The sequence below is a fragment of the Carcharodon carcharias genome, chromosome 13, assembly GCF_017639515.1.
Source record: "Carcharodon carcharias isolate sCarCar2 chromosome 13, sCarCar2.pri, whole genome shotgun sequence".
Taxonomy (NCBI): domain Eukaryota; kingdom Metazoa; phylum Chordata; class Chondrichthyes; order Lamniformes; family Lamnidae; genus Carcharodon; species Carcharodon carcharias.
The window spans coordinates 112,259,263-112,270,819 of record NC_054479.1 but is presented as its reverse complement, the minus strand read 5'-3'; the positions used below and the strand labels follow the sequence as shown (position 1 = coordinate 112,270,819).

The 11,557-nt window shown below is 42.3% G+C and overlaps 1 protein-coding gene across 1 annotated transcript; it reads left to right on the top strand.

The window, feature by feature from the left end:
* Positions 1-740: 740 nt before the first annotated feature.
* On the top strand, positions 741-5,433 carry LOC121286454 (serine/threonine-protein kinase pim-3-like). Its single transcript, XM_041203576.1, has 6 exons — positions 741-1,029; positions 1,378-1,484; positions 1,601-1,651; positions 2,184-2,547; positions 3,643-3,819; positions 3,989-5,433. The coding sequence occupies exons 1-6, from the start codon at positions 942-944 to the stop codon at positions 4,171-4,173; spliced, it is 972 nt and encodes a 323-aa protein (XP_041059510.1). The 5' UTR covers positions 741-941; the 3' UTR covers positions 4,174-5,433.
* The last annotated feature ends 6,124 nt before the right edge of the window (positions 5,434-11,557 follow it).

Genomic DNA, 11,557 nt, shown 5'->3' with positions numbered 1-11,557 from the left:
CACCGCCCATTGGCTGCCGCCGCCAAGAGCGGGGGCGTAAAGCGAGTCGCTGATTGGACGGGATCCCCACGCTATGCAAATAAACCGGCTTTTTCTCCTCCCCCCTCTCCTCCTCCTCCCATTTAGATTCAGCGCCGCGAGCGAGGCCGCAGCACACCGCGCTCAGACACTGTAACCCTCAAACCGTCTAGTACTATGGAGAAATAGTGCGCGGCTTGCTGCCGGCCGGTGGGAGCCGCCCAGAAAAGTAGGGAGGGGAGGAGGAGGAGGAGGAGGAGGTGGTGGGAGGGGGGTTGGATCAGCTTGCTTGATCCTGCATTGCATGTTTCTCTCCCCCCCCCCCCCCCCAAGGGGAGGCTGATTACACAACTAAAGGGTTTGTAAATGAAGCGGATTGATTCCTCAGTGCCAAGAGATCCGCCCTTGCCGTTTTTCTCTATAGGAGTTGAGAAGTTGGTTTGTCCTCATTTAGATTAGAAAAGACTGGAAGAGGCAGAGAGAGAGAGACCAGCAGCAGCACCACCACCACCGGCGGCGGCTTCTGACTTTCATTAAACTGCAAACCAGGGAGCGGCACAGTACAGACACACAGAGGAGAGAGAGTGTGTTTGGGGCAGAGACCGAAGGAGTCAAACACACATTTTTACATCGGGATTTACTCGACTTGCAGCAAAATTTTTTTTAACTCCCCCCCCCCCCCCCCCCCCAATCCTCTTTATTTTGCGGGCTGTGTGCGAGGAGTTACTGAGCATCTTCGTTTTCAATTAGTGCCCCGCTTTTATTTTATATATTTTTTTGTTGTTGCATTTTTTTTAATTAGGAAGAGTATTACCATCACCAAACACCCCCTCCTCTTTCCTCTTTATCCCAACCCATCTCCTCCTTTCCCCCCCCCCCCCCAAAAAAAAAGCTTTTTTGGACGGCGGGGATTCCACTTTGCGATGCTGCTCTCCAAGAAGATTGGATCGTTTGCTCACATTTGCAGCCCAAGCAGCATGGATTTACCGGTTAAAATCCAGTTGCAGCAAGGTAACAGCTCCGGTTCATCACCCCCCCCCCAAGCTTTTTATTATATATTTAATATGCATCTATATAAATATATGTCGTATGTATTTACATCCGTATAAGCACAAATGTATTTATAGCTCAGGCTTGTTTGGGAATGGTGCATTTTACTGGTTAGCACTCCTAATGTTTTGGGACCGGCTTGAGGTTTGTTATGGGGTTGTATTGTGGGTGAATTTTACACGAGTTGGCATTTTTTTTAAACTAGTGTTTAGCTTCGAGGGATTAAAATAAAAGTTTTGAGTGCGGATTCTTTTATCTCCCTTGTAGTGAAATATATATATTTTTTCCCTCTTTCCCCCTCCTATGCAGTGAAGGAGCGAGAGCCTTTTGAGAAAGTCTATCAGATCGGGGCAGTGCTGGGCAGCGGAGGTTTCGGCACTGTCTATAGTGGAGTGCGGCTCAGTGATGGGCTCCCGGTGAGTCTGCCTTCCCGACCCCTAACGCGCGATGTTGCATGTTAAACATTTTTAGTTGTACCCACCCCCGCATTAATTCCTCGCCAACTAACTCATTTCTGCGCTTTCCTCTATAGGTCGCTGTCAAACATGTAGCCAGAGAGCGAGTGACCGAGTGGGGCTCACTGGTAAGTAAGCGCTTTTTCTTCTCCTGTGTTTACAATGGTTATTTAACATTGGGGATGGAGCGCATCATGAACACATTGGAATATATTGGCTGTATATGATACTTCGCAATCGATAGTTTCTATTAACCCGCCTCTTTGCCAATGTAATCGAATTTGAATCAATTAAAAGCTGAATAGCTGTAAATTAAACTTCGATAGCTCTTAATTTTTTGGGGGGAGGGGGGTGATTGAGGACGGCGTTGCTGCCAACACTAACGGAGCAGATCAAAGGGGCAAATGTTGAAAATAGTGAGCCAAGTTTTGAGGGAGTGATTCTAGTGGTACATGCAGTTCTTTTAATGGGAACACTGACATTTTTCTCCTAAAGACAGTAGGACACGTTGTAATATTTTGTATGTTGGGGGCGTGAGTTTAGTGTCAATCAATTTTACAAGCGGCATTTATACATTTTCCCTTTTTTTCCCCCTTTTCTCTTTCTCCCCCCCACCCCCACCCTCCTCCCTTGCCAATCCTCTATTTTTTATTGCTGTAGAATGGCAGTCTGGTGCCCCTGGAGATTGTCTTGCTTAAGAAGGTGGCTGGAGGATTCCGAGGAGTGATCAAAATGCTGGATTGGTACGAGCGAGGGGACGGCTTCTTGCTGATCATGGAGCGGCCGGAGCTGGTCAAGGATCTGTTTGATTTTATCACCGAGAAGGGGGCTTTGGAGGAGGAGCTGGCCCGGGTCTTTTTCAGACAGGTCCTGGAGGCGGTCCGACACTGCTACAACTGCGGAGTGGTTCACCGGGATATCAAAGACGAGAACCTGCTGGTGGACCTTCGCTCCGGGGAGCTCAAGCTCATCGACTTCGGCTCAGGGGCGCTGCTCAAGGACACGGTCTACACCGATTTTGACGGTAATGCACCATTCGGGACTGCTCCAAGCCAGTTTATTTTTTTAATGCATTACAACTGCTGGCTTCTCCCATGACGAGAGCCAGTGAAACCCAGCCCTTTTGTATCGTCTGTTGCATTAAGCGATCTCTCGCTGATCACCTGAGATTAACTCCAACCTGTGCCTATTTTTAAAATTTTTGATTCTTAATGCTTTGGAGGAAAAACCGAGTGGGCGGAGATGCAGTATCTTTTCTGCATTTGGTCATCTGGATAATCCTATTCTGGCTTTGCCAGTTTGGGGTTTTTTTTTGGGGGGGGGGGTGGAGGTGGTGTCTGGTTAGTCCCAGGCTGTTGGAGTGATGAGCTCTAAAACCTTTACAATGGTTTCCAGGAGCCGCACGATGTTTACCTTGTTCACCTTGTTGTGAAACTCGAGCTCCTCCCGTATTCAATCCGTTGCTGCGGTGTGTTTTTTTTTATTTCGCACAGACCTGGCTCCACCCCGCCTAGTCACTCCATAGCCAACCACGCACTCATCAATTCAATGCTCAGAATAACATCGCTCCCTCCCTCCCTTTTCCTTTCAGCCTGACGCTGAGGGACTTCCTCCACGCTTCCTAACCGCTCCAAACCGGCTTCCGAGCTCCACCGGGGTCTCTCTTATCAGTCGGTGCAGTAAAGGTTCCCCATTTCAGAGCCACAAACTGCTCTTTCTCTGTATTTTTTTCCCCTCTCTCTCTCTCTCTCTCCTATTTTCTCGTCCCTCTCTTTCTGATCCTTGCTCTCCACTCCCCTCAATTTTTTTTTTTTGCTGACCCTCTTTCTCTCTCCCGATTCCTGCTCCTTTTTTTATCCTTCCCTCCATTTTCTGGGTTAGAATCACCCCTCTTGTTTTTCCTGCGGTGCGGAATCCCACCATGTGAGGGCTTCCTCACGTTTGTAAACAAAGGAGTCAGCTGACTGGCTCACTGCAGGGAATTGATCTGTACAGCAACCAGGGCTGCTCTTTATATAATATGGAGACCTAAATCGCTTTAGAACTTCTAGTATGTAATTAGCTTTCCAAATGCCTTTGGGTTGAAATCCGTTTTGAATTAAATTTTTGTTCTTTCCAGGCACAAGAGTGTACAGCCCTCCCGAGTGGATCCGTTACCATCGATACCATGGCAGATCAGCCACTGTGTGGTCTTTGGGAGTGCTGCTATATGACATGGTGTGTGGGGATATCCCTTTTGAACAAGATGAAGAAATCTTGCGTGGCCAAGTGTACTTCAGGAGGAGAATTTCTTCTGGTAAGTGTTTTCACAAAAAAGCTTTAACGCAACACCTTTGTGTGCCCCAAGTGCTTTAGTGCTAACTTAACTATAAAGTTGCTGATCTAGGAAGTGTATTCTGTTGAACCTAGTTGAATTTTTTGATATTTTAAACATTGGCTAATTTTGTTTTTTTTTCCCCTCCCAGAATGTCAGCATTTGATTAAGTGGTGCCTTGCCTTGAGGCCTTCCGAGAGACCCATGCTTGAACAGATCTTTGATCATGCTTGGATGCGAAAGGCAGAAGTGGTTAAAACTGAAGACTGTGACATCAGGCTGCTAAGCCTAGGCCATGAGCACTCGAGCACAAGTTCAAGCAAGGAGAGCCTGTGAATTATCAATGTCTCGCAGCAGGAGGGGAGTTATACACTAAAGGACCCTGTGGTGGTGCCACCAGCTTGATGTGGGAGGGGATGATAGTTGATTTGACATCCAATCCTGTGGGGTGGTGGGGTGGGTGGTGGGTGGAATCTGACTGCTGGTTACTGCTCTGAACTAATTATTTTGTTTTCTTTTGGGAACTTTAGAGTTTGGGAAAAGCAGGCCAGTACTTGGCAATGACTGACCTTTATTTTTTAGCAAAAAGTGACCTCCAAACAATGCAAACTCTGCTCTCATAGAGCCTGGACTAAATGTTCTTTGCTTTCTGAGTGCCTTTTGAAAGCTGCTTTAATTCACTGGTGATGGAATACTTGAACACATTTTGTTCCCCTTCTATCTTTTGCTGCTCAGAACACTTCAGCCTGCACAGCTAAAGGTGTGTACAGGGATGTCAAGAACTTTGTCTGTCAGCAATGTTGGTTTTTTTTTTTATTTTTCCAGCCATCGCAACCACTAGGCAGAAGGCCCTTTTTTTGAGTCTCTCTCCTCTTCCATCAACCTGCGAGTTTTATTTGTATGTGGCCAAGGCATGTCGGGGCATGGTTGTATGCACAATCAATGCAATTCAAGGACACTTTCAAGACTGTATATTGTATGAAATGTAAATTGTTCCATTATGTATTATAATCTGGTTTTTATTTATTTGTATTCTGAAAAGTTAGACTGTCCACAAATTTCACGTGGCTATTTATTTGTTTAATTTATTTTAGAAAATTTCCAACACTGTTCTGCTTCCATGACACCAACCAATTTGGTTAGTCTATGGTATATTTCTGCATTCCTGTTTTTTCTGCATTTTTTTTAAATACCATGCAGGTTTAGTGGATTTGTCATGCTAGTGGAAGGTGAATGGAAGCTTATGTCCAAAAGCTATCCTTTTAAAAGGGCAACAGATGGATTTTATTTTCCTCTAACTTGGTATTTAACCAAGATTCTACATGGCTGTTTGTATTAGAAGTGTAAAGTAATACTGTTTGAAAGTTTTAAATTATTGAAGTTGTACAGTCTCCATCATTGGCTTAGGAAGGTAGAGTGGCAGTCGACCTTTTTTAATTTATTTCAATAGCTGTGTTTTGTGCACTAGATCTAGTTGCATTTATGCAGCTTGGATTTGGGAGTTTTTTTCCAATTTAGCTGTGTGAAATAAATGATGGATGGAGAACATATTTTTTTATACAAGCATTTCAATTAAAGTTCACTTTTTGTACATAAGGTTGTGTCAATGAATAATGAATGAAGATGTTCTCTGGTTACTTTTACACTCAGTTTACTTAATTACAACTTATTCATCCACTCATGCATGTTAAGTCACCTGTTATCACTGTTAAAGTGTGTAAAAAGCCAACAGTCTTAAAACCTGGAGAGCTGATCTTCGTAAAAGTACACATCTTTGTGGCTTCTTTTAAGTAGAAATATCAGGTCCAGAAATTAACCTATACATCAGGAGGCAGTTTACACCTTTTTTAAGAGGTCTAGGATTAAACTTGGCTGGAATTAGATTACACAAAAAGTAAGTCCTCACTAGCTTAAAAGTAAACATTTGACTGTAAAACCAGTGTCCAAGCTACAACCATGTATTGTAGTTTGACTGAGAGCTCCACTATTTGTAATTGGGTTGGAGGAGGGATACGATGAGATCTGAGTTTGGTTATTTTGAGACTAGAGGAGCAGAAATTAGGCTATTTCCTGAGATGTATTCTGCCAGTAATAGTTGGAAGATTTTAAGAGCTCTGATACTAACCCATTAATCACTAGCTGCAAAAAAAAAAGCCAACTGCAATAGTGCTTGCATACTATAGGTGGTGCTATTACAGCCAATCAAAACACTGATCACAAAACAGCTTTGCTGTTTACATTGTGGAAATATATTAAGCAGTTTAAAACTTGCGTATCCAATTGCAACAAATTGTGAATTTTTTTTTTGTTTAAATTCCCCTCTTATCTGTGTTTTATAATGCACCTTCAAGCCTGGGAAGATCTGTTCCAGACCATTGTTAATTATATATCCATTTTCACCAAGTCAATTTACAAGACATTTATCAATTGACTTGAGGTTAGTGCCAATTGCTGCACTATAATTGCGCAGGACCTCTGGCACCTTACCTAAAGTAGGAACATTGCAGCTAAACTGACCTCTTCAACATCAGCAACATAAATATTTAAAAGATTATCAGCAGCATAAATCGTCTGAGTGATCACAGATGGAAACTGGCTGGTTCCCCCCTCCCCTAGTTCAGACTGCATTTAGACAGTTGTGAATCTCATGTAACATAGCTAGGGTCAGTTAACTCCACAGCCTTGCATCAAACTTGTACCTTGTTGGGCATCATGGCTCGATGTCACCCCATACACTAAACTTATACAAGTTTCTACTGTTGGACATGATAAATCATGCATGTGTACCACATATACATTATCTAAGGCTATTTGGTTAAACTTAAAAAAATCTTCAATATGAATTATATTGATGGATACCAAAGTTACATTTGGTGTTACCCCAGGTTAACTGCATTTTGGCACTCTTGCTAGTTTGCTACCATGTTTCAGCAATGAAACTTGCCATCGTGTACTATAACTCAAAAGAGGCACAAGAATGGTGTGGTTTGATTTACCCCTTGGATTGTCAATGACTTCACTAGAAAGGTGCTTCTTTGAAAGCAAAATTGTATTCTGTTGTAGGGGAATAGGAGTAAGTGATACTATTTGTTCAGCCTGCTCCACCATTTAATTAGATCATAGCTTTTGTACACTTCAACTCCCATTGCCTGATTTAGTTTCATATTCTTCAATACCCTTGAAAATCAAAAATATCAATCTCAGCCTTAAAGGCATCAATTGACCAAACACCCACAGTTTTTTGAGGGCAGGAGTTCCAGAGTACTACCCTTTATGCAAAAAACTGCTCTCTGATTTTGGTCCTGAATAGGCTGGCACTAGTTTTAAGATTATGATCCCCGTTGTTTTGGATTTCCCTATCAATCTTCTATGAATTTATTTAACCTATTCCCCATATAACACTTTTAGCTTCCAGATCATTCTGGTGAATTCATACAGCATAAGGCCAATATATCCTTTCTGAGGTGAAAGCTCTGAACTGATTGCAGTACTCCAAATGGGGGTCTGACTAAAGCGTTATATAACTTTTTAAACACATCTTCACACTTTTTCCTCTTTGGGGAATAGTGGGGAGGGGATGGAAGGATTCTTGGCTGATTATCATTCTATTGAACCTTGTCATGAACACTTACTGTGGCTAGCAAGCATAGGACTTGAACACAGAGCTTCTGGCACAGCGGTAGGAACCTATATAACTTTGGTGTATCATGCTAAGCCAAAGCTCAAGGCATCATTACATGGAGTTCAGCAGCTTAAATTCTAGTTTTAGTACTTGAGAGAAAATAGTTGTTTCCTGGTCAAAATTCACACTAAATTGACAATCTTACTTGGGCCATCACAATGTTTGTTGGAAGTGAAAAAAAACTAAGCTGATTTACCTCCTGACACTTATATTTTGACCAACGTATCAGATTGCTTGAAGCCTTTGATATTTTATAATTAGACTTAACTGTGAATCTACTTTATAGTCATGGCAAAGAGGCTCTACACAAAGCTAAGTTCTCTTAATTACAGTCATTGAGTTGACTCTACGGAAGTCCCATATGGCACATCCTGTTAATGTGTATGTATAATCCCCTTAGTTCCAAATCTGATGGCATTGGGTAGAGTGACACGTCTTACACTATTGCCAAAGATAAAATCACATTTATCCTGTAATACCCACCAACACCTTTCACTTGTTCTCGCTGGAAAAGTCAGGAAAGTATACCAGATAAACAATTGGATGGTTCATAAATTACTATGAACACAGTTTTCATCGTTTGGGAGTTTGCATGGAAAGAAAGAAATTAAAAGGTTAACAGCATTTTGGCACTTGCTAGTTACTGTGCTACCACATTTCTTTTACGGCAGTGAAACTTGCCATCAGGTGTAGTATAACTCAAAGAGGCACAAGAATGATGTGGTTTGATTTACCCCTTGGATTGTCACTGACTTTACTAGAAAGGTACTTCTTTGAAAGCAAACTTGTGTTTCGTTGTAGGGGAATAGGAGTAAGTGATTCTGTTCCTTCAGCCTGCTCCGCCATTCAGTTAGGTCATAGCTTTTGTATACTTCAATTTCCATCACCTATCTTAGTTTCATGTCCTTCAATACTCTTAAAAAATCAAAAATATCAATCTCAGTTTTAAAGGCATCAATTGACCAAACATCCGCAGTTTTTTGAGGGCGGGAGTTCCGGTGTACTATCCTTTATGCAAAAAAATGCTTCCTGATTTTGGTCCTGAATAAAATTAATTTTATTTGCCCTGGTTTCATTGCTGTAAGTATCAGGTCATCTTGGACCATCCACTTGATTCGTCAATGAAGAACGACTAAAGGAGAATTTCAATCAGATTCAAATCACCATTCAACACATTATTTTGAATACTTGTTTTTCAAAATAGTCTACTATTCACCAAATTATTTTCCAGAATTTCTTTGTCATATAATCATCAAATGGTACAATTGGAGAACCTGTTACGTAGGGATATTTCCCAGTATAATTTAGGCTAGAGGGTAGTTGCATTCTCAAATGCTATCCATCAACAAAGTCATGCAGTAATGTACTGCAGGCCAATGTTCTATATATAACAGGTTGTTTTTCCAAAGTTGTAAATGATTTAGAATGCTTGATAACATCATAATTATTGAAAGTAGAGTTTATATTGCAAGACTATGAAGATAGGGAGATGTTTTACAAAACCTAAGCATAAAAGAACTTAAGATTTTTGGTTAATTGCTTAAATTGTGGTAGTTGATTCAAAGCCTCAAGGAGTAATTGGTGTTTACTGTAAATGAAAAAAGCTAATTCTATTGAAATTTTACCAGTTGCTAATATCTTCAATTTCAAAACAATAATTAAAAAAAGTTGATGTATATTCCTAAAGATGAACATGCCGTCCAGATGTTATTTAACATCTATATACCTGTATATCTTTTTACATTATCCTTGATTTTCTTTGGAAAAATTCATATTACTAGAGGACAGGAAATTATAGATATGACATAATTAGCTAAGTTATGTTAATCATAAAAAGAAAGTGCTAAAGAAGACATGAAATACATGATTAACTGCAAATTGTGAAGATCTGTAATGATGGTTTAATGGGCTGGATTTTAATGATTCGCAGCACAAGGGTTTGGGTGTGGGTGATGGGGTTAAAACAGGCAAAATTGATAGGGCACTGGGAAGCAGGACTGACCCGCCAACTTCCAAAGTTTCACTGTAGCATGTTAGGCTGCACATAAGCAGTTCCCTTGGGAAAGTTGGGCTGCCACTTAACATATGTGAATTGCTCAATCAGAGCAATTCAAGGGTTTTTAACTTTAACTTTGGATCCATGCTTTTTCTGGGCTTTCTGGGATTCACCAGCGAAAGCAAGAGCAATGACAATTTAGAAGGCTGGAATCATGTCTGGGAAATATGCCAATAAGTCCTCAGTACTGATAGATGCTTTTTTATGCACTTGTGAGAAAGGGTTTGTTCATAGCATGTGTGCTGACAGGTTACTTTTCACACTTTGAGGATGTCATTTTCACTTTGGTGGTTTGAAGATTTGATCTTCACATTGGAGATTTGATCTATCAGATCAACATGAGTTGCTTCTATAGCTTTATATTGAATGTCAGATGAGGAACAAGATGACCAGAGACAGGGCCAGCAACAGCACCAGCAGTAGCCTCCTGCTTGCAGACCTGCAGCTCCACAGGAGAGAGGTGAGCAGCAGAGAGGTGTAGCTTGCAGGGGGCCATACCTAGCAACATCTCTGAATGCCAGGGTATCAGGCAGTGCTGAATCTCACACGAGGTGGTGACAGACATTTTCAAGCCTCCTGGAACAAGACCTGCTGCCAGTTGGACCTGGTGGCCACGCTTTACCAACAGCTGCCTAAGTCACCACCACCCCCAAACTTTATCTTCAGGATTCTTACGGGACACTGATGGAGACATTTGCAGCATCTCACAGCCAGCTGCCCACAAAGCTGATAGCTTCTTTGCAGCTTTGGCTGGTTTCCCACAGGTGGAGGGCATCATTGTCTGCATACATGTGGCAATTAAGGCACCCATAGATTACCCAGGAGTGGTCGTCAACCACAAGGGCTCTCATCCTATCATTGTGCAGCTGGTGTGCAACCACAGAGTTCTTTATGCAAGTGTGCAAAATTCCTGGCAGCAGCCATGAAGCTCTTTCATCCTGTGCTGGTTCACCCTCCTAGACATCTTTGTACCTGGAAGCAGAGTTACTGGCTGGCTGCTTGAAGATAAGGAATACTCATTAAAAATGTGCCAGATTATACTTGTCCAAAACCCGAGAAATGAAGCCTAGGAGTGCCACAGTGAATGCCATATATCCACCAGTTGTGTCATTGAACAACCTATTGCATGCTGAAGGTGCAATTCAGGGGTCTAGATAAATCTGGAGGAACCTTTCAGCACAGCACACACCAGCCAGCGACTCCAGAACAATTGTGGTGTGCTGCACTCTGCACAACATTGTCCAGCAGCGAGGTTTGAACTTGCAGGATAAACGAGAAACAAAGCACAGAGGCTCCACATAGGAGGAGGAAGATGAGGAGGCAGAAGGTGATGAGGTCAATGTACCACCAGTGGCACTCATTACTGCACAATATACCCTGATTATTGTGAGATTCACTTAGATTTAACCAGTTCACCCATCTTACCACCACCTGCAAAAGCAACATCTGCCAACACCCCACAACCCCCAACCTTCCCTCAACCCACCAATGCCACCAAAACAAAACAGTCCTGCAAAGCACCAAGCAACCCTTTCACATCCTCAGGTAGGTCACGATCAATTCAGGATTTCCATACATCATCCTAGAGCCACTTGCCAGCCAGTAATCAAGAGAAAGAAATGTGGGAAAGTGGTGCATATAGTAATATTTGCGCGCAACAAATGAGTAACTGAGAATTACTGTACAAAACATGTAAATCCCCCCTTGTGCAATTACAAATTTTACTCTTTGTTTTTCTAGTGCTTCTGTATAGTGTAATTCCTAAGGCTTCAGTGACCACTGAGTTCCTCTTGGCCGGCATCCTCTGGGTTTTGGAGCCCTTGAGGCAAAGACTGCACCAGTTACACCTGTACCTGGGCAGACTCAGCCATAAGTACATCAGGCAGCATGTGGGGCACTATCTGGAGGGGGTCCAGGAGTCAGGGTGCAATGCAGTGCAGGAAGGGGCAATGGGGTAATTTTGAAATATTTAAACTGAGTCT

Excerpts from the sequence above, each read along its gene's own strand:
- LOC121286454 (XM_041203576.1), top strand. The coding sequence starts at position 942 with ATGCTGCTCTCCAAGAAGATTGGATCGTTTGCTCACATTTGCAGCCCA. Across the intron at positions 1,030-1,377 it reads TAAAATCCAGTTGCAGCAAG|TGAAGGAGCGAGAGCCTTTT; the intron begins GTAACAGCTCCG and ends CCTCCTATGCAG. Across the intron at positions 1,652-2,183 it reads TGACCGAGTGGGGCTCACTG|AATGGCAGTCTGGTGCCCCT; the intron begins GTAAGTAAGCGC and ends TTATTGCTGTAG.